General features: G+C 55.6%; 1 protein-coding gene across 2 annotated transcripts in view; it reads left to right on the top strand.

The window, feature by feature from the left end:
• PDGFRB (platelet derived growth factor receptor beta) overlaps positions 1-22646 on the top strand; it is a 39317-nt gene extending 16671 nt beyond the window's left edge. Inside the window, exons 2-23 of one of the 2 annotated variants that reach the window (XM_022590105.3) lie at positions 49-94; positions 1205-1528; positions 2058-2324; positions 3038-3165; positions 3282-3453; positions 3998-4190; positions 4897-5012; positions 6347-6470; positions 6904-7115; positions 9535-9629; positions 10531-10663; positions 11215-11319; positions 11690-11800; positions 12860-13019; positions 14084-14244; positions 15160-15278; positions 15521-15643; positions 16408-16519; positions 16956-17055; positions 17607-17712; positions 18835-19067; positions 20204-22646. In XM_022590105.3, the coding sequence (XP_022445813.1) occupies positions 55-94; positions 1205-1528; positions 2058-2324; positions 3038-3165; positions 3282-3453; positions 3998-4190; positions 4897-5012; positions 6347-6470; positions 6904-7115; positions 9535-9629; positions 10531-10663; positions 11215-11319; positions 11690-11800; positions 12860-13019; positions 14084-14244; positions 15160-15278; positions 15521-15643; positions 16408-16519; positions 16956-17055; positions 17607-17712; positions 18835-19067; positions 20204-20381 (3312 nt within the window). In that variant the 5' untranslated portion in view covers positions 49-54 and the 3' untranslated portion in view covers positions 20382-22646. Of the gene's footprint in view, positions 1-48; positions 95-1204; positions 1529-2057; positions 2359-3037; positions 3166-3281; positions 3454-3997; positions 4191-4896; positions 5013-6346; positions 6471-6903; positions 7116-9534; positions 9630-10530; positions 10664-11214; positions 11320-11689; positions 11801-12859; positions 13020-14083; positions 14245-15159; positions 15279-15520; positions 15644-16407; positions 16520-16955; positions 17056-17606; positions 17713-18834; positions 19068-20203 lie in introns of those variants that run through there. The other variant, XM_022590114.3, reaches the window with a different exon arrangement.
• The last annotated feature ends 688 nt before the right edge of the window (positions 22647-23334 follow it).

Here is a 23334-nt window from a genome sequence, read left to right as displayed (position 1 = left end):
GCGCTGCCTCTGGCAACTCTGGGCCCTGACCCCTGTTTAACTCTGCAGGATACCATGCGGCCTCCGAGTGCCATGCGAGCTCCTGTCCTCGAAGGTAGGTAGACTCGGGGCAGGGGCAGAAGGCCCTGGGGAGCCACTTAAGTAGGATCTGGAGCTGGCGGGGTGGTGCATGCCAGCACCAGGGCCCGGGCACTGCTCTGCTCTTGACCAGTTCCCTGCCTTTCCAGTTGCTCTCAGTGGAGGCCTCTTTCCACTGCCTACCTCTCAGCTCAGAGGCCTCAGTCGACCTCTGCCTGTCCAGAGACATCAGCTCAAATCCTCGGCTTGGCCCTCCACACCCCATGTCCCCTCACCAGCAGTCCCCACCCCATTCCCTAACAGTCACCCTGGTCTCCCATCTCTTGTCAGCACTTGTTGGTACTAGTCCGGCCAGTCTGGTTCCGGTGGGGGACTCCCCTTCCCTGCCTGGACCCCTCATTGACTGTAAGCTCCCAAGTCTGGGTGGGCTTCTCCAGGCAATCAATGCTGACCAGGCAATCAGTGACCAGCCAAAGGCCCACCCAAAGATGACCGACCCACTGGCTGAGCACCCACCCGTCTAAGTGGGTGCTTATTTTCACCTCATGTTCCCTGCCGAAGTGGGCCAGGGTGGGGAGGGCAAGGCTTACAGAATCCTTCCCCGGGGGGTGTCAGCAAGGGGAGGGGAAACCAATCACTTGACATCCCCCGATCCCCAGTCCCCTTCAGCCTCCAGGGGCCTCAATATCTTTCGTGCCCCCGTCTGCCTCACTCTGGACTACCTTGGCCACCACTTCCCCAAGCAGGGCCATCTCTGGGATTTGGGGCAGAACCTGGACATCTGGGGCAGCTGCAGGGAAGAGGCTCAGAAAATGACCTGGGAAGTAATGCAGGAACTGGAGGCCTGGGAATTGCTTCCCGAGGATTTCCTGATGCCTTTGAGAGAACATGCCTGCAGCCTGAAAGCTGCACTGCAGAAAGACTCCAAGGCTGGGGGTCTCTAGGAACTGAGGTCAAGAGGCCAGGAGGCCAGAAGGAGTCCCTGGAGACCAGGCCCTGGGCAAGCAGGTCTCAGAGCCATGGGTTCCAGTCTGCGTTCTCTGTGGATTAGGGAGGTGTGTTCTTCAGGGTCAGCTGTGGGGAGAGGTGCTCATGCTCTTGTGCCCTGATGTCTCCTCTCCCAAAGGCCAGGTGCTGTTGCTGCCCTTGCTGTTGTTGCTGGGACCACCGGCCTCCTGGGGCCTGGTCATCACACCCCCGGGGCCAGAGCTTGTCCTCAATCTCTCCAGCACCTTTGTTCTGACCTGCTCGGGTCCAGCTCCAGTGGTGTGGGAACGGATGTCCCAGAAGCCCCCACAGGAAATGACCACGAGCCAGGACGGCACCTTCTCCAGTGTGCTGACACTGACCAATGTCACTGGGCTAGACACAGGAGAATACTTTTGTACCTACAAAGGCTCCCATGGGCTGGAGGCCAGCGAGCGAAAACGACTCTACATCTTTGTGCCAGGTGAGGGACCCCGGCCTGTGTACTCACCCCCTTATTCCTCTTCTCAACTGCAGGCATCTGGGGGAAGTTCAGAAAGTGCCTTACTGATATGGTGAAAAACAGCTGTCTCAGAAATGCAGATGAATCAGGGAATCCAGCCTGGTTCAGTCCAGGAGTATGTTCACTCCCACCCCTTGCTCTGAATATTTGTCTGCTCCCTGTCAGCCCACCCCATTCCTGGTTCCCAAGAACTCTGCATTCTCAGCGGGTTCCAGTATGCACCCTCTTGGCCTCCACATCTCATTTTCCCCATTCTCTAAGCTCCAGGTACCAGCTGCCCTTCAACTTGCAACTTATCTTCTTTCTCAGGCCAGTGCTGTCCATATCAAATGCTAAAGCTAAGAAGGGACCTCTGAGAGCATGCTTATTCTATAGTGGGTAGACTGAGGCCCAGAGAGAGAAACAGACCTGTTCAAGGTAACAGAGAAAATCAGGGCATAGCCAGAAACCCAGCTCCTCTGACTCGTATTCTTGGCTTCACCTATGGCAGATCCCACTGTGGGCTTCCTCCCTGTTGACCCCGAGGAACTATTCATCTTTCTCACGGAAATAACTGAGACCACAATTCCATGCCGAGTGACGGATCCGAGACTGGTGGTGACGTTGCATGAGAAGAAGGTGGATGTCCCGCTGCCCATCGCCTATGACTACCAACGTGGCTTCTCTGGTACCTTTGAGGACAAGACCTACGTCTGCAAAACCACCATCGGGGACAGGGAGGTGGATTCGGATGCCTACTATGTCTACAGCCTCCAGGGTGAGCCCCCTTTCTGGCCTGGTGCTCAGCAGAGGCAAGTATGACCCTCCACAGAGGTACAGACCTTTCGGATAATACAGTGTGCAATTCCATTTTTCACTGAATTCTCACTACAGCCTTGGAAGGCAGGTGTGTTGCCCCATTTTACAGATGAGAAAACTGAGACTCAGAAAGAGGATGGAGTATGTCCAAGGTCACAGGAAGCATTAGTGGTGGAGCTGGGCTGTATACTGCGGTGGGCAAAGGCACAGGCTTTGAACCAGTGGGGTTTGAATCCCAGCTCTGCCACTTCCCATCTGAGTGACTTTGCACAAGACACATAATCTCTCTGAGTCTGCTTCTTCCTCTGTAAAATGGGGATAATACTGACTGCTTACCTAGTGGGATTATTGTGAAGATTAAATAAAACAAAAGAGTATGTGGTTGTGCTCAATAAATTTCTTCTGTACTCAGATGCTCAGAGAGTACTTTGATTTCAAAATTGTTACCCCTTCTAGAATGTCAGCTTCATGAGGACAGGAATTTTGTCTGTTGTGCTTCCTGCTAAAGCCCCAGTGCCTAGAATAGTAGGTATTTAATAAATATTTGTCGAAAGAGTGAATCTTCCACACCAGTTATCCCTTCCCTCTCTGGACCCCCACCCCCTCCCTAAACGGATGTGCTGGTGGCTGGGGGGTGACTTCCTCAGCCCTAAGCCAGTCTCTTTCCACCAGTGTCATCCATCAACGTCTCAGTGAATGCGGTGCAGACTGTGGTCCGCCAAGGGGAGAACATCACCATCATGTGCATTGTGACTGGGAATGAGGTGGTCAACTTTGAGTGGACATACCCACGCATGGAGGTAATGCCGGGCCACGGGTTGGAGGAAGGGTCAGGCAGGGATGGATATTTCAGGCTTGTAGCCTGACTTCATGGACCTTTCCTGATGTGGGGGGCTTGCCCCAACTTTCCCTACAGAGTGGGCGGCTGGTGGAGCCAGTGACCGACTTCCTCTTTGAAATGCCCCACATACGTTCTATCCTGCACATCCCCAGTGCCGAGCTGGGAGACTCAGGGACCTACATCTGCAATGTATCAGAAAGTGTGAGCGACCATCGAGATGAAAAGGCCATCAATGTCACCGTGGTCGGTGTGTGCCTTAGGCTTACCCCCAGTCCTCAGTCTGAACTGGACCCAGACCTTGTCACAGCCCTGGGGTACTGTCAGCCATGTTCTAATCCATCTCTAGCCTTAGTGTCAAGCAAAGCCCCCTTTTCAGGATAAACCAAAACCAAAGCACAGTACCAGCCCCAATTCCAATCCTAATCCCAACCTAGACTTCCCGCCTAGCCAGAACCTGAGCCCCAACCCGATTTCTAAATCCCAGCTGCCATCCCAGGCCCAGGCAGCCCCATCCCCAAATTCAGCCAGGCTGTAACTCATCTCCGCCACAATCCTGAGACAGAACACACCAAAGAGCACTACAACCCCAGTCCCAATCTTGAGCCCAGCCCCCAAACCAGTATCAGCCCCAAATTCGGCTCCTGCTCCAGTCCATCACAGTACCCACCTGAACCCCAACTCAGGTAACTCCTTCGCTGGTTCAGTTCCTAAAGCCTGAGGCCCCGCCCCCAGGAGCTGCTGCCCCATTGGAGGCCGGGCATAGCCCCGCCCCTGACGGCCGCCCCTTGCAGAGAGCGGTTACGTGCGGCTGCTGGGAGAGCTGGACCCTGTACAATTCGCGGAGCTTCACCGCAGCCGGACCCTGCAGGTGGTGTTCGAGGCCTACCCGCCGCCCACTGTCATGTGGTTCAAGGACAACCGGACCCTGGGTGACTCCGGCGCCGGCGAGGTTGCGCTGTCCACGCGCAATGTGTCTGAGACCCGGTGAGCGGCGGCCTGTCCGCTTCATTCTTGAAGTTATTATTCTCTGCAGCCGGCAGGCAGCCCACAGCCTTAAGCTACTTGACAGACCTATCGAGGCCCATCTTTCCTGAGAGCCTACTACATGCCAGGCGCCATACCAGGGGCCTGTGCCAAGCACTGGGGATGCTGCATAGACCGGAACAGACAGCTCCAGCCTTCCTAGAGTTTCCTGTCTAGAGGGGAAAACGGACTCTGGTCATCCGATCACCCAGATGTTTAGTTGTCCTTGTGATGGGTGGAGTCCGCCGGAAGCAGCCACGGATAAAAAGGCAGGATGACTGGAGAAGAGGGTGCAGGCAGGCCACTGCCACCTATGCAAGAATGGTGGCCCTGAGGCTGGAGATTAGCAGACTGAACTGAGGTGCTGCATGTTAGGATAAAGCAGTGTCAGGCCTTTCTGAAAGGGATGAGATGTGGATGGATGGAGATGGTGCTTCCCCTCCACCACGCCCCCCACCCCATCCGTCCTAACCCTCCCTCTTGACTCACTGGAGCTGCCTATGGGTGGGGATTCAAAAGTCCTGGCACTGCTACTGATACCCATGTGACCTTGACACTCCCCTTCCACTCCCTGGACCTTGTTTTTCTGTCTTTACAAGAAAGGTGGGGGCTGTAGGACTTCTTCCAGCTCTGACAACTGGGTCTCCTGGCCTGTCCTCCTCATCAGGTACGTGTCAGAACTGACACTGGTGCGGGTGAAGGTGGCTGAAGCTGGCCGCTACACCATGCGGGCCTTCCATGAGGATGCTGAAGCCCAGCTCTCCTTCCAGCTGCAGGTCAACGGTGAGGAGCCTTCCTCCCTGCTTTCCTTCCCCTGACTCTCCCACCCCCATTGTCTTGCCATTCCTACACCGGCCATCCACCCACAGGAGGAGGAGAAGAGAGAGTCCAGGACTCAGGAGGCTGGGTTCTAGGCCAGGCTCTGACACTGACCACTGCTGTGTGCACATCCCCTCTCTGGGCCTCAGTTTCCACAGCTTTACGAGAAGGTCATTGGGCTAGATTGGTGTTTACAAAACCTCAGGCATTCACATCCCAGTGGCATGATCTTTCCTTCTCACACACCACTTACACTGTAGTACTAATTGGGTATTTATTGAGCAACTACAATATGCCAGTCCATTCAAGGTTCTGGAGGCCCTGCCATTGTGGAGCTTGCATCCCAGTGTGGGGAAGATAAACATCCAAAAAAGGGGCAAAAACAGCAAACCATGTACAAGGTTAGAAGGTAACAAGTGCTGTGAAAGAAAACAAACAAACAGAAAAGCTCGGTAAGGAGGGTAGAGAGTCCTGGGGGCAGGGGAGTGGGGAGAGTTACAATTTCAAATAGCATGATCAAGATTGGCTGCATGGAGATGACATTTGTGTGAAGACTTGAAGAAGGTGAGGGCATTAGCCAAGTGACTATTTGGGGGAAGGGCACACCAGGCAGTGCAAAGGCAGGAGCAATGCAGAAAGGCTTGTGTAGCCGGGACAGAGTGAAGGGGAGAGCGGTGGGAGATGAGGTCAGAGCTGAGACGGGGCAGTTGGGGGGATAGGAGAGGGTAGATCGTGTAGGCCTTCCTGGGCGCTTGTATGGACTTTGGGTTTTACTGTGACTGAAATGAAGAGCCACTGCAGGATTTTGAGCAGAGAAATGACACAATAATGACTTAATGTTTTGTGAATTGACTCTCTAAAAATAAGTTTATTTTGAATGAAAAATGAACTTCTCCACTGTAGATGGAAAATCAGCATCACATGTCATAAGTATAAAGCAACCACTAAAATAAACTCTGAGAAAACAAAACAGTGCTATTAAATTCTAACTCCATGTTCTTGCCGGTCCAGGGCTCTGATCCTGAGGCCTGCCCTCTCTTTGTTAAAAGGGAAGATTAGCAAATCTCAGAGAGGTGTTAAAGACAGACTAGCACCCTACTGAGATTTTCCCTTTGAAGTACCCAGAAGGGGAATCTGTCAGTTTTCACATGGTGATTCCTGGTATTTAATGTTCACCTGCAGTCTGAAGCTCCCCTCCCCCCAAGGGAGACTCTGGACCAGGTCCTCCCTGAGGGCCTTTCTTACTGACTGTCTATCCTGACCTCTCCACCTCCTGGCCCGTGCCCCTCTCCCTGCAGTGCCTGTCCGTGTGCTGGAGCTGAGCGAGAGCCACCCTGCCAGCGGGGAGCAGACAGTCCGCTGTCGTGGCCGGGGCATGCCCCAGCCACACCTCAGCTGGTCTACCTGCAGCGACCTCAAAAGGTGAGCAGACCCTGGGCCAGTGTCTCCCAGGGTACCCATAGCTGACTGGAAGGACCCAATGAAGGTCATCTAGTCCAACACCTTCCTCTGGGAACACTGTTCCAGGCTAGATCCATATCCTAGAAGATGTGGCTTCTTGGAGATGCTCTGCATGACCTAAATTGTCGCCTTTCTTTACCTTAACCCTGAAGGTCAAAGGAAGGGAGTGGATTTTGCAATCCAGGTTCTCAATTCTGGGGTAGGTGCGCCCCTGCTGGTCAGTTGAGGGATCACGGGAGGAACCAACTCAGGACCAGGCAGTGGGAAAAAGGAACTGGATGCGCCCAGCTTCCTTCTATCACCACCCGGTGGCTCTACCTGCTTTTGGCCTCAGTTTTCCTACCCGCATAGGGAAGCAAGAGACTGGAAGCCGACCTGGCTGGTTCTCCGGCAGGTGTCCGCTGGAGCTGCCTCCCACGCCACTGGGGAACAGTTCCGAGGAGGAGAGCCTGCTGGAGACGAACGTGACATACTGGGCAGAGGAGCAGGAGTTCGAGGTGGTGAGCACACTGCGCCTGCGCCGTGTGGATCAGCCGCTGTCCGTGCGCTGCACGCTGCACAACCTCCTGGGCCAAGACGTTCAGGAGGTCACCGTGGTGCCACATTGTGAGTCCTCCATCCCCCGTAGCCCCTGACGACCCCTCACCCCCACCTCAACCCTGCTGTACTTGGAACTGTGCCTGCGTGCCCACAGCAGGCTAAAGTCAGCATTCAGGGCCACGGCATTCAGGAGCATTGTGGGTGTATCTTCCCAGGCATTTGCACAGCAGCACAATATTGCCACACATGTGTACATCCACGAGTGTATGTGTATAAACAATGACAATGAACAGTGCTATCTTCTTTTGTATGTACACTGTATGTATGTCCTAAACTGTGTACACGAGCATGCCTGATCCTTGGACATGGGTGCAAACCCTGCAAGTGTAGATTTGTAAAGCAAGTAATGAAGAATGCCCAATCCCCACATACACGTATAAAGCTAGAGCGTGTGTCTGTAAGCATGTACACAAGCATGTTTATGGGTGTAAACCCACTGAGGGTATGTTTGTAAACCATGTACACGAGCACCCCAATCCCCAGGCAGGTATATAAACCCACGTGTGTACGTCTGTAGGCGTGTACATGCAGGTGCACAATCCCCATACAAGTGTGCAAACAATGTACAACTCCCGTGCACGTGTGCACACTGGCATAGTGCACGTCTGTAAGCGTGGAGATGCAGCACACCTTTTTGTAAAACTGTGCAACCCAATCCCCATACATATATGCTTGCTGTGCCATGCATGCCTGTTAGCAGGTACACATCCATGCATAATTCTTATCCGTATGAACAGTCCCTACAGTGCCCAGATGCTTTGCTACCTGCCAGTCCCTGTGCATGCATGGACCTGCGTGCATGTGCTTCATTTTTTCACCTATTTCCTCATTCAGTAAATAGTCACAGGGTTGCAGCTTCTCACTGGAGAAGGCCCAGCCCTGCCTGTCCTCCTAGTGCCCACGGTCCAGAGAGGAGGCAGACAAGGAACTAGGCAACCTCACCGTGGGGGTCAGCATTTTGGGGGAAAGCCTAAAGGGAGAAGGGGCTCCATACCCAGCTGTGGGATTCAGGAAAGTGTCCTGGTAAAAGGAAGCTTTAGGTCAATACCTGAAAGATAACTAGAGTTAGCCTGGTGAGGAATGGTGCTCTGGTCAGACGGAACAGCCTCTGTAAAAGCCCAGAGGCAAAGTGGGTTCAGAGAAATTAAAGGAATTCAACCTGGCTGGAGAACAGAGTGTATATATTTAGGGGCTGGGGGAGGAGATAAGGGGGAGGGGACTAGTAAGGGAGGGGGCTATAGGAGAAGGCAGAAGCCAGTGCAAGCAGAGCTATGAAGGCTGTCCAAGGTGTTTTGGACACACTTATGCCTATACTTAGGTAGGTCCATGGGCTTATACAGGCAGATACTGCTCTACGCAGACCTGCCTCCCCCTGCCCTGTGGTGGGATGGGTGATGGGTTTTAATGCCTCATCTCGCTCACACTCCCACACATGCACACATATCCCTGAGCAAGTGGGCACCTGCAGACCAGCTCTGAGCAAAGCAGAAGTAAAACTTTTGTGTGCCACTGAGGGGGAAGCCATGTACCAGCCCACGGGGAATTTCCAAGGCTGGATGAAGGCCCCTCTTTTTACTTGGAGATGGCTCCCTAGAAGATGCAGGCTTCCTTCCCAGGATGGGGAAAAGGAGGAGAGGAGTGATGTTGGTCTGAGTCCCTGAGGAGGAGGGACAGAGCTCTCTAGCGAGCAGAGAAGGGCAGGTGGGTGACACAGGAGGAGGGAGTGAGTTCCCAGGGGACTTCATGGGTGGCCAGAGGGGCAGGACAGGGGAGGTGAGGGTCTGGCTAGGGTGGATGTGGAGGGAGTGGGAAGGAGTGGGTATCTGTGCAGCAAAGAGGTTGAGGCTTTGGGGGTAGAGGAGACTCAGGGCTTGGGGGGGCACCCAGAGTTGGCCCTACTTGGTTACCCCAGTTCCCTGGCCCACACCCCGATGTACTTTACAACTACCATCACTATGGGGGAGGAAACCGGCTCCTTTCTGCAGTCTGGATGCCTCAGGCTATGGGAGCTCAGTTATTGGGTCCATTGGCCTCTCAGTCAGGCTCTGTCCTAGCAGTGACAGCCCCAATGAGGGCCTGGATTCAGAGGAGAGGTGAACCACAGCCCGGCTGTCAGGAGCGTGCATCCAATCTGGAGCTATGGCAGACAGGCCAGACTGACCCTGGCAAGGGCTGAAGGGATCTGGAGGCCAGTAGTGATCCAGGGGTAGTTACTGAAGGGCATGGGGTACTTATGCAAGGGGCTGGAGGTGTGGCCCAGAGGGGAGAGGCTAAGGGTCTGACATCATAGGCCAAAGGGGGATGGGGCTGGTTCCATTCTGGGCAGGTTGGGCAGAGAGGGATTTGTGGTGCCAGAGATGGATTGAAGGGAGGGGAGCTGCCCAATGCCCTGTTTGCTCATAAGCAGCTCTTGTCTCTGCTCCAGCCTTACCCTTCAAGGTGGTGGTCATCTCGGCAATCCTGGCCTTGGTGGTGCTCACGATCATCTCCCTCGTCGTCCTCATCATGCTCTGGCAGAAGGTAAGCCCCACCCTTGCCTGATGGGTGCAGACTGGCACACCATTCTTTGCATGGACCCCCCCGCCATCCCCTGTTGCTGGAGGATCGGGCCATGGTCGGGGCCCAGCGTGGAGCTCAGGTGTGAAGTGATGCTGGGTGTTTGAGCTGCTTTCAACCCCAGCAGCCTGGGCAACGTGGGCCTGGTCCAGGCCGTCCAGGGTGCCCTGTCTCTGCTGTGCACCCCGCTTTCCATCCAGAGTCCTGCTCAGGCATCATCCCTGCCCAGCGCAACCACGGGGCATGGGACCTTCAGGGTGCACTGCACGGGCTCCAGCATTCTTCCAACTCTGACCCACAGAGACTCCCAGGCTTCTACTGAAAGGCATTCTAACCCTTTAAATCTGTCATTTCAATGGACTGTTCTGAGATTTCACCGTTCCACGATTCCACCGTAGGATTGCAGCACCCCATGACTCTTTCATTCTCAGATTCCAATCCTGTGACTCCAACGTCCTATGATTTCAACACTCTAAGGTTATATCTTTCTGAGATTCCCGCTGTGACTGATGCAGCGTGGGGAGGGGCCATCCACATCCAGTAGAATGTCCCTGCCTTGTGTTACCTTCCAGGGCTGCCTGCTCCCGTCTTCCCATCTGAGGAGCAGCCCAGGCTCTGGGAGAAGCTGGTGCGGAGGTTCTGATGAGCCTCTGCCCCTCAGCTGTCAGCTGCTCCTCAGCACCTCCCCCTGACATCTGTTCCGTGGAGGCCATGAAGGCCTTGGCTCTATTGATAACTTGCTGTATGGCTTCAGATATGCCCCTCATCCTTTCTGGGCTTCAGGTTTTCCTGCCCCATCTGTTTCATAAGGAGCTGGACCTAGTGGTCCCCCTCTGATGATCCGTCCCTCGTCTTGGTCCTGCAGAAGCCACGCTATGAGATCCGATGGAAAGTGATTGAATCTGTGAGCTCTGATGGCCATGAATACATCTACGTGGACCCTATGCAGCTGCCTTACGACTCCACCTGGGAGCTGCCGCGGGACCAGCTTGTGCTTGGTCAGCCCAGGGAGGCCTCAAGTGCCAGTCTGGGGACTCGAGGCGGGTGGGAACACTGATGTCTGAGCACAGCCTTGCCATGATTAGCTTTGAGATCTAGGGCTGACGTCTTGCCTTCTCTGGCCCTAGGGCCCCACCCTCTGTACAGTGGCAGCAAGATGGTCCCCCAGGGACCGTCCAACGTTGAGGTCCTATGATCCAATGATGGTGTGAGATGGGACCCCTTCGTGGCGAGAGAGGAAGTATTAGTCGAGGGCAAACTGAGTGCCAGGCCTGCACTTAGTCTAGCTGGAGAGGCTGAGAGAGCGTGGAGGAGCTGTGCTCCCCTCTGTGGGGAGAAGAATGCCTCCAGGGACTAAAGAGGGGCCAGAAAGCAGGCAGGACTTAAGCGAGACCAGGAAGGTCTGCAAAGCACTGTGATTTTAGGAGTGTCCGTCGGAGAAACACCTTAAGTCCAGGGTGGCTTGAGGGATGTCTAGCTTGACCTCAGAGAGTGTAGGGGGGTGCAGCTTCCTAGTGCGCCAGGAGCTGAGAGATCATCTCTTCCCCAGGACGCACCCTGGGCTCCGGGGCCTTTGGGCAGGTGGTGGAGGCCACGGCTCACGGCCTGGGCCATTCGCAGGCTACCATGAAAGTGGCCGTCAAGATGCTGAAATGTGAGTCCTGGGAGCCCGCCCCTCCCTTACCTCTCCCCTGCGCCCTCCCCGCACATTCAGGCACTCCCAGAGCAGGCTTCTCGCTGATTCTCCGGGCACAGGAAGTACACTCACACCAGAGCCAGCAGCGCTCCTGATTCTGCTTTGGGAAAGAGGCTTTCTCACCCTGCCCCCTCCTCCGGGAGCCTCCTCTCCTCCTCCATCTTCCTCCCATCCTCTTTCCTCTTCTCCTGTGCACTGGTCCTCATCTCCCTCGGCCACCTGGGTCTTACAGCACAGCCTGGGACAGAAGAGCCGGAGTAGGCTCCAGTGGGGCGTCTGCGGGGCCTCAGTGACTGGACCAAGCCTGAGGGCCCCCTCTCTCCCTCAGCCACAGCCCGCAGCAGCGAGAAGCAAGCCCTCATGTCGGAGCTGAAGATCATGAGTCACCTCGGGCCCCACCTGAACGTGGTCAACCTGCTGGGGGCCTGCACTAAAGGAGGTACAACCCACCCCTAGAGGATCCTGGGGAAGTGCCAGTGGCCAAGGCCTGGCCCCTCCCCGCCCCCTCCTCAGTTTACGGACAGGACACTCCAGCTGGAGGGTCCGTGCCCACCCTGTCTAGTGCCCTCACTTCACAGAGGCAGATGGGTGTGGGATTTAGCAAGTCACCCAATCACATCACCTTCAAGACCAAAGGACTCTTTAGTTCACCAGTCCTAGCGGCTTCCAAATCAAGGGGTTCTCTGACACTGAAAAAATGTTCACGATACATTTTATTTTATTTTTACCTTTTTATTTGTTTACAATACCTTTTAAAAACTATCAAAAGTGACAGCTCCTGTGACACTGAAATGAGTTATAGCCCCACCTCTGGAGCCCACCAACTAGCTTTTGCTCACTGTGAGCTGCTGTCACTCGGATCATAGAATAAGGTCTCTCCAGCCAAATGTGTTTATTTGAAGCTCTGATTACAAGTTACGCCGCCAAAAAAAATGTTATCGCTATTTACAGCTACTTATTGTGAGATCTGGGATTTTCCTCGGTATTGTGCAACAAAAACAGAATACAGAAGTACGCTGTGTACGTAGGCCAACTTATGTCTGCGATGATCACATATTTCAAAGTTTTTGATTCCACCAGTATGTTTAAGCTGCCACTGATTGACTTTAAGTCAATGTATCGTGTTTGAATTTAAACACCTGGTAATAAAGAGTTACCTTTGTTTATTTTGTATCCTGGGCTCGAGAATCAGCTTTATCAATAACAGCTAACCCTGTGCTTGCTACTTGCCAGGCATTGAGCTGAGCTGACAAAGGCATTGTCTCGTGAATACTCAGTGCAGCCCTTTGGGGTGGGTACTACTAGCCCCATTTAATAGATGGGGAAAGTAAAACTCAGGGAGACTAAGTGCCTTGCTCACGGTCAGGAAAGTCCAGGTTTGCCTGGCACCTAAGCCTCTTTGCTGACCCACGTGCAACCCGTCATTAGCCTCATGGCCCTGACGGGAAGACCCCCCCCCCCGCCCCCGGGGACTGTCCCTGAGCCTGTCCCTCTGCAGGGCCCATCTTCATCATCACCGAGTACTGCCGCTACGGCGACCTGGTGGACTACCTGCACCGCAACAAGCACACCTTTCTACAGCGCTGCTCCAACAAGCGCCGCCCGCCCAGTGCTGAGCTCTACAGCAACGCCCTGCCCGTTGGGCTCCCGCTGCCCAGGTACTGGAGGGAGGGCGGGACCTGAATCTGTGGGGAGCCCTGAGGAGCGCCTGCTCACTCCTTCCTTGTCCAGGACAGAAAGCTGAGGTGAGGGCGGGCAGAGCCACTCCTGGAACCAGGTTTCACTTGTTTCACCAGCCAGCTCAAGACCTGGCCCCTGGCCACCCCAGAGGTGGGCAAAACAATGACGGTGGTGATGATGGTGGCATCGGCTACCACCTGCTGACTGTCCGTGGTGTGCCAGGCCCTGCGCTGAGCGCTCTGGAGGCTCAGAGGGGGTGACCCCCTTGACCCCTCACCCCACCCCATCTCATCTCCTGTCGTCGACAGGGGGCACCTGGGGCCCTCCTGTCCCAGGATGACCCCTCTGTGGTGCTCCACACTCTACTCCTGCCTCGCCACAGCCTCCCCCCTCCTCCCCACACCAGTCTCTCCAGTGCCTCCAGGGCAGCTCATCCCCTTTCTTCTTTTTCTTTTCCAAAAATAACATTTCTTTGTTCTTTTGCTAATTACAAAAGCTACACATGTTTATTGCAGAGGCAAGAGTAAGTTCAGAATAGCATTAAAAGACATTAAAACTCACCCGTGTCCTCCCCAACATTTTGATTGATTTCCTTCCAGTCTTTTCTCTAACCCTAGAGACACATGTGTACATAGTCCCACAGCTCTCGGGGGAGCTGCAGCTGCAGGCAGAGGCATTAAGGCGATTCATTGCCCACTTGCAGGGCATCGTGGCTGGACGGTGCTGTAGTGGCCACAGGAAGGCACTTGGGTACAGGCCCTTCCTGTGACCCTGGTCCTGGGGTGCTGGAATCACCCCTGGACGTAAATTCTCTGAGGACACACCCTGGGTCCTAGGTCATCTTGGCAGACCCAGCGTCCAGCTCAGCGTGGGTCTGAGGTTGGCTGGAAGGGCTCACTACATGGTCATTCATATTGTGACAGACTGTGTGGGCATGCGAGAGTGAGGGAGAGAAGAAATGCATGAGTGATGGGGCCTTGCAGGAAGGGGAAGAGAGGGAAGAGCCTGTGCTTCTCCTTTTGTAACGCTCCTCTGCCCCCAGCCATGTGTCCCTGCCTGGGGAGAGCGATGGTGGCTACATGGACATGAGCAAAGATGAGTCAGTGGACTACGTGCCCATGCTGGACATGAAAGGGGACGTCAAATACGCAGACATCGAGTCCTCCAACTACATGGCTCCTTATGATAACTACGTCCCCTCCGGTGGGTGCGCACAGGGTCCTCACACCTATGTAGTCATGCATTCTTTTTTTTTTTTTAATTTTAATTTTTTTAAAATTTTTGGCTGCATTGGGTCTTCGTTGCTGCGCACGGGCTTTCTCTAGTCGCATCGAGCGGGGGCTACTCTTCGTTGCGGTGCGCGGGTTGCTTCTCATTGCGGTGGCTTTTCTTGTTGTGGAGCACGGGCTCTAGACGCGCGGGCTTCAGTAGCTGTGGCTCATGGGCTCTAGAGCGCAGGCTCACTAGTTGTGGCGCACGAGCTTAGTTGCTCTGCGGCATGTGGGATCTTCCCGGACCAGGGATTGAACCCGTGTCCCCTGCATTGGCAGGCAGATTCTTAACCAGTGCGCCACCAGGGAAGTCCCATGTAGTCATACATTCTTTTCGAAACCTTTCCTCTGCCCAGCCTGGCAACAACCCTGCTAGGAAGGTGACCTTGTGCCCATTTCATAGATGCAGAAACTGAGGCTAGCCACCTGCCCAAAGCTGCTGTGTGGTGGAACCCCAATATGAACCCCCTGTTTCTGGGTCCAGAGATGTGTACACAGTCCACAGGGAGGGGAGGAGCTAGGGTGGGCACAGGAGTGCCTGACCTGCTGGGGCCTCGGGGAAGAGTGGTCTGCAGGTGCCAGGCTGATCTAGAGTCCCTAAAGAGCAGGCAGGCCAGGCTGAGCAAAGGTGGCCCAGGGCTAAAGCCAAAAGTTTTTCTGGCCAATGAGGGCTCTGATAAAGAAGGAGAATTTAAGTCAGACATTTGGAAATCGTTTTCCTTTTGTGGGAGGCTTAGAGGATCAGGAGTCTTCTCTCTGGGACATTCAGCCTCCACGAGCCAAAGGCCAGGAGTTCTCTAGCCCCAGGGAGACACAAGACAGTGGGTGTCCTTCTGCTCTTCCCTAGCTCCTGAGAGGACCTGCCGGGTGACTTTAATCAACGAGTCCCCAGTACTTAGCTACACGGATCTTGTGGGCTTCAGCTACCAGGTGGCCAATGGCATGGAGTTCCTGGCCTCCAAGAATGTATGTGTGGTCACAGTGAGCACAGTGGGGTCCTGGGGAGGTGGGTCACCGAGCCAGCCAGTGTGCTCCCAGTACATGGCCCCGTACTGCAGCCCTCTGGCGGGTGAGGACGGCAAATGCCCTCACACCTGGTGGCCCCTCACACCTGAGCACCGATGCATATTTCCCAAAGCCCCTGACACGGAGAGTCTTTCCCCAGAATTGCCCGCCACGGTCTCAGCTCCCGTCTCCTCCCTCCCCAGTGCGTCCACCGAGATCTGGCAGCCAGGAATGTGCTCATCTGTGAGGGCAAACTGGTCAAGATCTGCGACTTTGGCCTGGCTCGTGACATCATGCGGGATTCAAACTACATCTCCAAAGGCAGTGTGAGTGCCTTTCCCCGTCCTCATGGTTCGCGTGGCTGTGGCTCATGGGAGATCAGGACAGGGTTCCCGTGGCCTGACATGCCCAGCGGCGATGGGCTCTGCCTGCCTAGCCCTGTGTGCAGGGATGGGAAGGGGAGCCACTAGCTGTGCATGGGGCGGGGGTGAGACGCCGAGGCCCGTGGGGTAGGCCGGGGGCTCAGATTTGCTAGTCGTGGCAGGGGGCAAGGGTCCTGGGGAGGTTGAAGGGGCAACAGGCCAAATGTGCTGTCCCAGTAGCAATGGTGAACAGAGGAAGAAGCCCAGGTGACAGGCTAAGACAGATGCGTAGATGGCAGGCAGTATTTGGTTCAAAGGTGACCATCCTGCCTCTCACTCATGTCCGCACTTCCCGCATAGGAATCTGCCCAGAGATCTAAGGCAGCTAGGATGAGAGCTGGGTGACACCTTGGCACGTCTCTTCCTCCCCCCAGCAGTGGACTTTCCTAGGGTCAAGAAGGGGAGCCTGTTCCATGAGGAGCCCTGGGGCTCTCCCTCATGGACAGGGGTTACCATGTCCCCAGCTTGTGCGAAAAGAAACTCAGCCTCCTGATCCTCTGACCAGCAGTGGGATGGGCGTGGGAACCATGCATCAGCAGAGATGGGCCCTCAGGGACCGAGAAGTGAGAAAGAGCTAGGGGTGGGAACTGCCAGGCTTCCTCCCGGCTCCCAGGTGCAGAGTGGGGCCCGGGCCCCCCTTGCACTCAGCAGCCTCCACCCTCCCGCAGACCTTCCTGCCTCTGAAGTGGATGGCCCCCGAGAGCATCTTCAACAGCCTCTACACCACCCTGAGCGACGTGTGGTCCTTCGGGATCCTGCTCTGGGAGATCTTCACCCTGGGTACACTTCCTCTTCCTCCAGTCCTCAGCCTCACGGCACAGCGTCCACCCTGACCGCTCACATCTTCATCCTGGTGGGGCTGTGGGACGGGCTCTGGGACAGCGCTCAGAAGCTCTGCTTCTTTCTTGTTACTGTGTGACCTTGGCAAGTCTCTTGCCCTCTCTGGATCTCTTTACCTCCCCATCTCAGTAGAGATGAATTTGGACAGTGACATCAAAAAGCCTGCTTGGCTCCGGCGTTCTCTGGTTCTCTGATTCTGGGGAGGCATGCAGTCTCTGTCCAGAGCCTGTGAGGGAGCCCACATTTCCCAATGCCAAGGCCACTGCACCCTCACCGACGCTGGGGTTGGTGTACCTCTCCCTGTCCCATGGAAGAAGATTCTTGCCACTGTTCCGACACACCTGAGCCTGTGTTTCTTGTTTCTGCTCCCTAACAGGTGGCACCCCGTACCCAGAGCTGCCCATGAACGAGCAGTTCTACAATGCCATCAAGCGGGGCTACCGCATGGCTCAGCCTGCCCACGCCTCTGACGAGATGTGAGTGGAGCGCTTGGGAAGACACTTTGGGTGCAAACAAGTAGATATCCAACTTTACCAGCTTAAGTGGAAAATAGATTTATTAGTTCAGAGATGTAGACAAATGTAGGTATAGCTGGATCCTGTTGTTCATAAGACATCATCCACACTCTCTCATCCTACCGCGGGGCTCTGCTCTCCCCCGCGTCAGCCTCACTCTCAGGTTGGCACCGTCCAAATGGCTACGTCCTAGCTGCTTTCACCATAGTTCCAGTGAAAGGTCCAGAGGTGACTGTCAAGGGCTCAGCTGGGGTCACCTGCCCATCCAGAAAACCAGCCACTGAGCTAAGGGGATAAAAATGCCTACTGGCCATGCCCGTGTCATGTGCTCACCAAGGTGTGATCAATCCCATGGGACCACTGAACTGAGGATGGTGGGAGGGCTTCCCAAGGGAACATGCAGGTGCAGTAATGGAAAAACCCCTCCCCTCCAAACTCTTCATTACTCCCCTTGTTCTGGGAGGTGGCAGACCCTGAGCCAGAGACCCTGACCCCTCTGCCCCTTTCCCCAGCTATGAGATCATGCAGAAGTGCTGGGAAGAGAAGTTTGAGATTCGGCCCCCCTTCTCCCAGCTGGTGCTGCTTCTCGAGAGACTGCTGGGCGAGGGTTACAAAAAGGTACGTTGAAGGCTTCCCTGGTGGCGCAGTGGTTGAGAGTCCGCCTGCCGATGCAGTGGACACGGGTTTGTGCCCCGCTCTGGGAAGATCCCACATGCCGCGGAGCGGCTGGGCCCGTGAGCCATGGCCGCTGAGCCTGCGCGTCCGGAGCCTGTGCTCCGCAATGGGAGAGGCCACAACAGTGAGAGGCCCGCGTACCGGAAAAAAAAAAAAAAAGTTACATTGAGGCAGGGTTGGGGTGGGGAACGGACAGTTCTGGTCCAGAAGTAGACACAGGGTACAAGGCTCTGTGTGACATGCTGGTATTTGGGGGACCATCCTTTCCCCTCTCTGGGCCTCGGTTTCCCTGTTGGTACTAATAAGGGATGGGCTGGAGCTGTGAGTGTAGTTTCTTTTAGCAGCATAGAGTTTTTAAAAGTGAAATCCTATGTGGAAGCTGATTAATTTAAAGTGGGGGCAAGAAGCCTACAGCCCCCTTCATCCTGCATCCTTCCTCATGCCTTTGCACCCAGACCTGGGCCTCCATCACAAGTTTGAACAACCCCAGGCGAGATGACTGCTGAGGGCCTGACCACTTGGACCCTGTGGCGGGCTCATACAAGGCTCATGGAGCCAGCAGGGCCTTAAAACCCTGGCTGCCCAACTACGAAGCTACAGTGAGGGGGATGCACGTGTCCTTTGGCCCAGACACAGCCCTTTCCCTCAGTCCATTCCTAAGCCCACTCCCAAACACATCTGTTTATAGCTCCAGGACCAGTGAGTTGGAAGGGAGTTGTCTCCCTTCAGTAGCGAGGGAGACTGTGGCCCCAGTGAGGGAGGCCATGGCAGGCAGAGAGTCCGTGCCTGTCTACCCTGAAGTGGGGGAAGAGTTAGGGTTGCGGGTGCTAGTCCGATCACCGTCCCCTCCCTGGGTGACCCTGAGCCTATCTTGTCTGGTGAGAGGCCAGGTAGGAAAGCAGCTCAGCTGTGGGGCTTTGGGCAATTCTTCCTCTCTGAGCACCAGGTGCTTTATTTACATGAGGTGGGAGGGGCTGGGTCAGAATCTGCCCGGTAGATGATCCCTAAAGGCATTTCTGGTCTGACCCTCCCTGTGTCTCGGCTTCTTCCTGCCCTGCTGAGCAGAAGTACCAGCAGGTGGATGAGGAGTTTCTGAGGAGCGACCACCCAGCTGTCCTTCGGTCCCAAGCCCGCTTGCCCGGCTTCAATGGCCTCCGATCCCCCCTGGACACCAGCTCCGTCCTCTACACTGCTGTGCAGCCCAACGAGGGTGACAACGACTATATCATCCCCCTGCCTGACCCCAAACCCGAGGTTGCTGTTGAGGGACCACTGGAGGGTTCCCCCAGCCTTGCCAGGTAGCCATTCTGACCTGCAGCCCAAAGCAGTAGGGTGCATAGTGTGTGTGTGTGTGTGTGTGTGTGTGTGTGTGTGTGTGTGTGTGTCTGTGTGTGTCTGTGTGTGTCTGTGTGTGTGTGTCTGTCTGTGTCTTCATGCCATCAGACTTGCCTTAGAAGTAAGTTACCTAGGGTGAGTACTTATTCCTGCCAGTGAATAGAAGAGAGAACTGAACTCATTTGACCTTTGATGACCTCGATTGGAAATGGCAGGCTGGTAAGAGAAAGTGGCCTGGGATATATTGTAAGGTAGCTGTTTCTTTAAAGGAGCCTCCACAGGCCATCTACTCTGTCCCCTCTCTAGGCCCTGTCCTAGCCCTAAGGAGGAAAAGAGGAAAATCTAATTCGCATCCCCAGCACCCCATGTATTACTCTATGGTCATCGCCAGCCCTGTGGTCTGTCCTTTAGCACCATGCCCTGAGGACCCCAGGGAGCCTGGCACAGGGAGGCAGAGGTACCTACAGAAGTTCAGGCCAGAATTCAGACTGGGGAGGAGATTCGTGCTTTTCTTTTGCCTCAGGATGTGATGTTATGGTATGGGGAGGGCTTTGGAGGAAGGCCAGCTGTTGCCTGGACTAGATGTTCCCCATGTGGCCAAACCCACGCCCAAAATATTCCAAGGCTCCAAGTAGCCAATGTATAGAGGAGTTGAGCTCAGAGTTTCAAACAGCTTGGGGTGTGAATGTTGGTGCCCTCAGACAAGCTGCTTCCCCTCTCTGAACCTCAGTTTCCTTAACTGTAAAATGAAAACAGTAAGAATACTTCTATTTGGAGGTTGTTGTGGGGATTAAATGAGATCATTATACATTCAGGCATGCAGGAGAGAGACACTGATGGGTGAGCAATCAACTCGATCTGCTTTGAAGTCCCAACTCCTATACTTACCCGCTGTGTGATGCAAGGCAATGATGTAACCTCTCTGAGCTGCACTTTCCTCACAGCGCCTGCCTTGCATAGCCTTTACAAGGATTCAGTGAGTTAAAATGTGTAAGGTGCATGCTGCAAGGGTGGATAGATAGAAAGCTCTACGTTAATGCTGGTATTATTTCACTGTGGTTGCCTCCCAGCCTCTCACTCACTTGCCTTCCACCTCTAGCTCCGCCCTGAATGAAGTCAACACCTCCTCAACCATCTCCTGTGACAGCCCCCTGGAACCCCAAGAGGAACCAGAGCCAGAGCCCCAGCCTGAGTCCCAGGTGGAGCCAGAGCCCAAGCGGCCGCCGGATTCCAGCTGCCCTGGGCCTCGGGCCGAGGCGGAGGACAGCTTCCTGTAGGGGCTGGCCCCCACCCTGCCCTACCCGAAGCTCCCCCTCTACCTCCCAGCACCCTGCGCCTCCTGGCCTGGCCCAGCCTCCCGACAGCCAGGCTGTTCCCATCAGCTGTCCCCTCTGGAAAGCTTTTGCCCCTGGCACATCACACCCCGACCCCTGGGGCTGGCTTAGGAGGTAAGAGAGCTGTAGGGACCATGACCGGTCCTCTGCCTCTGGAGAGCGCATGTGACTCTGAGCCAGGCTTCTCCCAGGGGACTCAGTTTCCCCATCTGTAAGATGGGAAAGGTGGGCTTGGCAACCCACAATCTGAGATTCTCACCCTGGCTGATAGATATGGAGGCTGGAATCCCTGAGGAGATGCTCAAGGTTCATGAGGTGGTAGGTTAACTTTTTTTCTCTTCAGCCAGCTGCCCCTCAAGGAGCTGCAGCTCTCTCCTTGCACTTTTTCCTGCCCAAGAGCTGGGGAAGGGACCCTAGCATCTCTGGCTCCTGGCTGAGCTAGGGCCTGGCCTTGGACAGTGTTGTCTCATCCAGAAGCCACCTCCCCTCAATGCCAGTCTTTGCTTTCCCAGGCCCAGGCTGGTCTGGGGCCTTCCAAGCTTAATTAATGCTGGGGGCCGAGCCAAGGACAGGACACCCTGGCCTGTAGCCCCTGCCCCAGGCACTCGGGGTACACCTCCCCATAACATGCCTGTGTCCGTGTCTTCCTGGCCCCATGGATCCAGGGGTCTTTTTCCTCATCACTGCCAGTCTTACTCCACTCACCAGAGTCTCCAGGGCCAGATGGGCCCCACGTCTGTGATGAGTGTGTTGACGTGCCTGCAAGAGGTGTCCACATGTATGGACCAATGTGGCATTGGACCCGCTAAGAGACCTTGGAGGAATCCCTCGCCCTCTGTTTTCCCTGTTGAAAAATGAGCAGGTTGGACTCATTGACTTCTGGTGCCCTGCCAGCACTAACATTCTAGAATATTCCAGGGGTTGCACACTTGCCCAGATGAAGCAAAGATAAACCCTCCAAACCTCTATCCTGGGTTAGTTGGGGTCTGGGGAGGTTCCAGACTACACAGCACACTCCAGGCATTCAGGAACTGTGCCCCTCCCCCAGGCCCCTGGCAAGTCCCCAAAGGCCAGCTGCCCAGGCCTTGACTCTGAGCGACAGCCAGTGTCCTGGAAAGCCCCCAGAAGCTGCCCCAGGGACATGGGGAGACCGTGGGACCCCTTTCAGCACCCACATGACCTCTGGAGCTATTCTGGGCAAAGGAGGCCGAAACGGCAAGTCAGACCACCTGTCACAGCCCACCGCTCGTACCTGCTGTCCAGGTCTGTGCCGCAGACCTAGAGGACAGTGAAAGGACAAGAAACCTTGGATGGGGGACCTGAGGAAGGGGCGCAAGAGGTGGGTACTTTGGGGGGTGTCTTCCCACCTGCCAGCTGCCCCACCCTGAGGCAGGAACCGTAGAACATGGCTTTGTCTGCCCGGGGATGCTCACCTCACTGTGTCTGCCAGCCCAGTTGGCACTGGAGGGAACTGGGGCGTGAGGGCTGTGGCCAAGACTGCTGGCAGGGGAAGGGCTGGAGGGAGGGTGAGGGAAGGTCAGCGCCTCTGGGCACCAGCCCCTTGTGTTGGTTGGCACCTCCCCGCCCCAGGACCCCCGAAGCCTGGTCAAGGAGAGGGCGTGGGTTCTCACTACGGTACCAAAGATGTAATCACCTAGGTTTACAAGTATTTTTAGGACTCACATTAACTCACATTTATACAACAGAAGTGCTATTTTGTATGCCATCAACTTTTCTTCTCTGTGTACTTTTTTTTTAAAAGAAAGATTTTAATATTAAACCTGGTGCTTCTCACCCACAGACCTCGTGGTGTCTCGCAGGTTTGGATCCCCGGGCCCGGGAGGTGGCAAGAGTGGGGTAGGGCAGCCGGGCTCGCCCAGCTGTAGGATCCCTGCACAGGGCCCTTCAGCTCAAGTCTTGCTTCCATCTGTGAGACGGGGGTCTTCACACTCCCCCCAGCTCCTCGCTGGTAGCCGGGTGACCTGGACCTCAGGCTTTGGTTTTCCAGGTTGCGAAAGGAGAAGGCTCTTCCGGCTCTGCAGTGCCCGGCTCTGGGTTGGGAGCCTGTGCTCCCCCGCCAGCCCCACTCCGCCCCACCATGTGCTTTGGCTTTGGCCGTTAAGCCAGGCCACCCCCCTCCCTCCCTCCACTCTGCCCATGGGCCCAGATTGAGGCTGGTGTGGCTCATGAGAGGCATCCGCTAAAGCCCAGATCCCAGGCCCCGGTGAGTAGTGGTCGTGTCTCAGGTAGGAGCAGGGCAGATGGACAGAGCACCCAAGGGGTCCAGAGAGCAGGAAGAATGAGAAGAGAGGGTGAAGGAGAGAGGGGAAGAGGAAGGGAGGAAGACGTGGGGTGAGAGCCACCAGGACAAGGCCGGTGGCAGGGGTGGGAAGGGCGGCCCGGCTGGGTCTCTGAGAGCAAAGTCTAGCCAGGCTGGGAGAGGAGTGCGGACCGGCCTCCCATGGCTGCAGCAGCTCGGTGGCGTGGGGCTGGCACGAACCAGGCATCTCGGTGTCTGCTGGCCAGCTCAGTACTGGACGTCGGCTCCACTGCCCAGCCCAGGCCTGGGAGACCTGGCGGCGGTAGGAAGCCAGGGCAATAGAGCTGCCAGGGGCCGAGGGCAGGGTGCACAGTTCCTGGACCCAGCCTGGGGCTTCCTGGCCCTCCCGCCTGAGCCCTTTGGGAGGGGTCACCTGAGGTGGAACCAGGTTTCAGCTTGAGATCTGTCACACCTCACTACGTGACCTTGGCCATTCCCTGCTCACTCTGAACTGGGGAAGGGGCCTCTCAGTTTGTTTCTAGGGACAGGCACCTGGTTTTGGAACCACAGGGCTCCCTGGACTGCCTCCAGGAGTCTGGGGCCGTGGCTGCCAGTGGGGAGAGGAACAGAGACGTG

This window comes from Delphinapterus leucas, chromosome 3 (assembly GCF_059928025.1).
Source record: "Delphinapterus leucas isolate spDelLeu-1000000601 "Yukka" chromosome 3, BTC_Dleu_Yukka2, whole genome shotgun sequence".
NCBI classification, from domain to species: Eukaryota; Metazoa; Chordata; class Mammalia; order Artiodactyla; family Monodontidae; genus Delphinapterus; species Delphinapterus leucas.
This window is presented reverse-complemented; position numbering and strand designations above follow the sequence as displayed.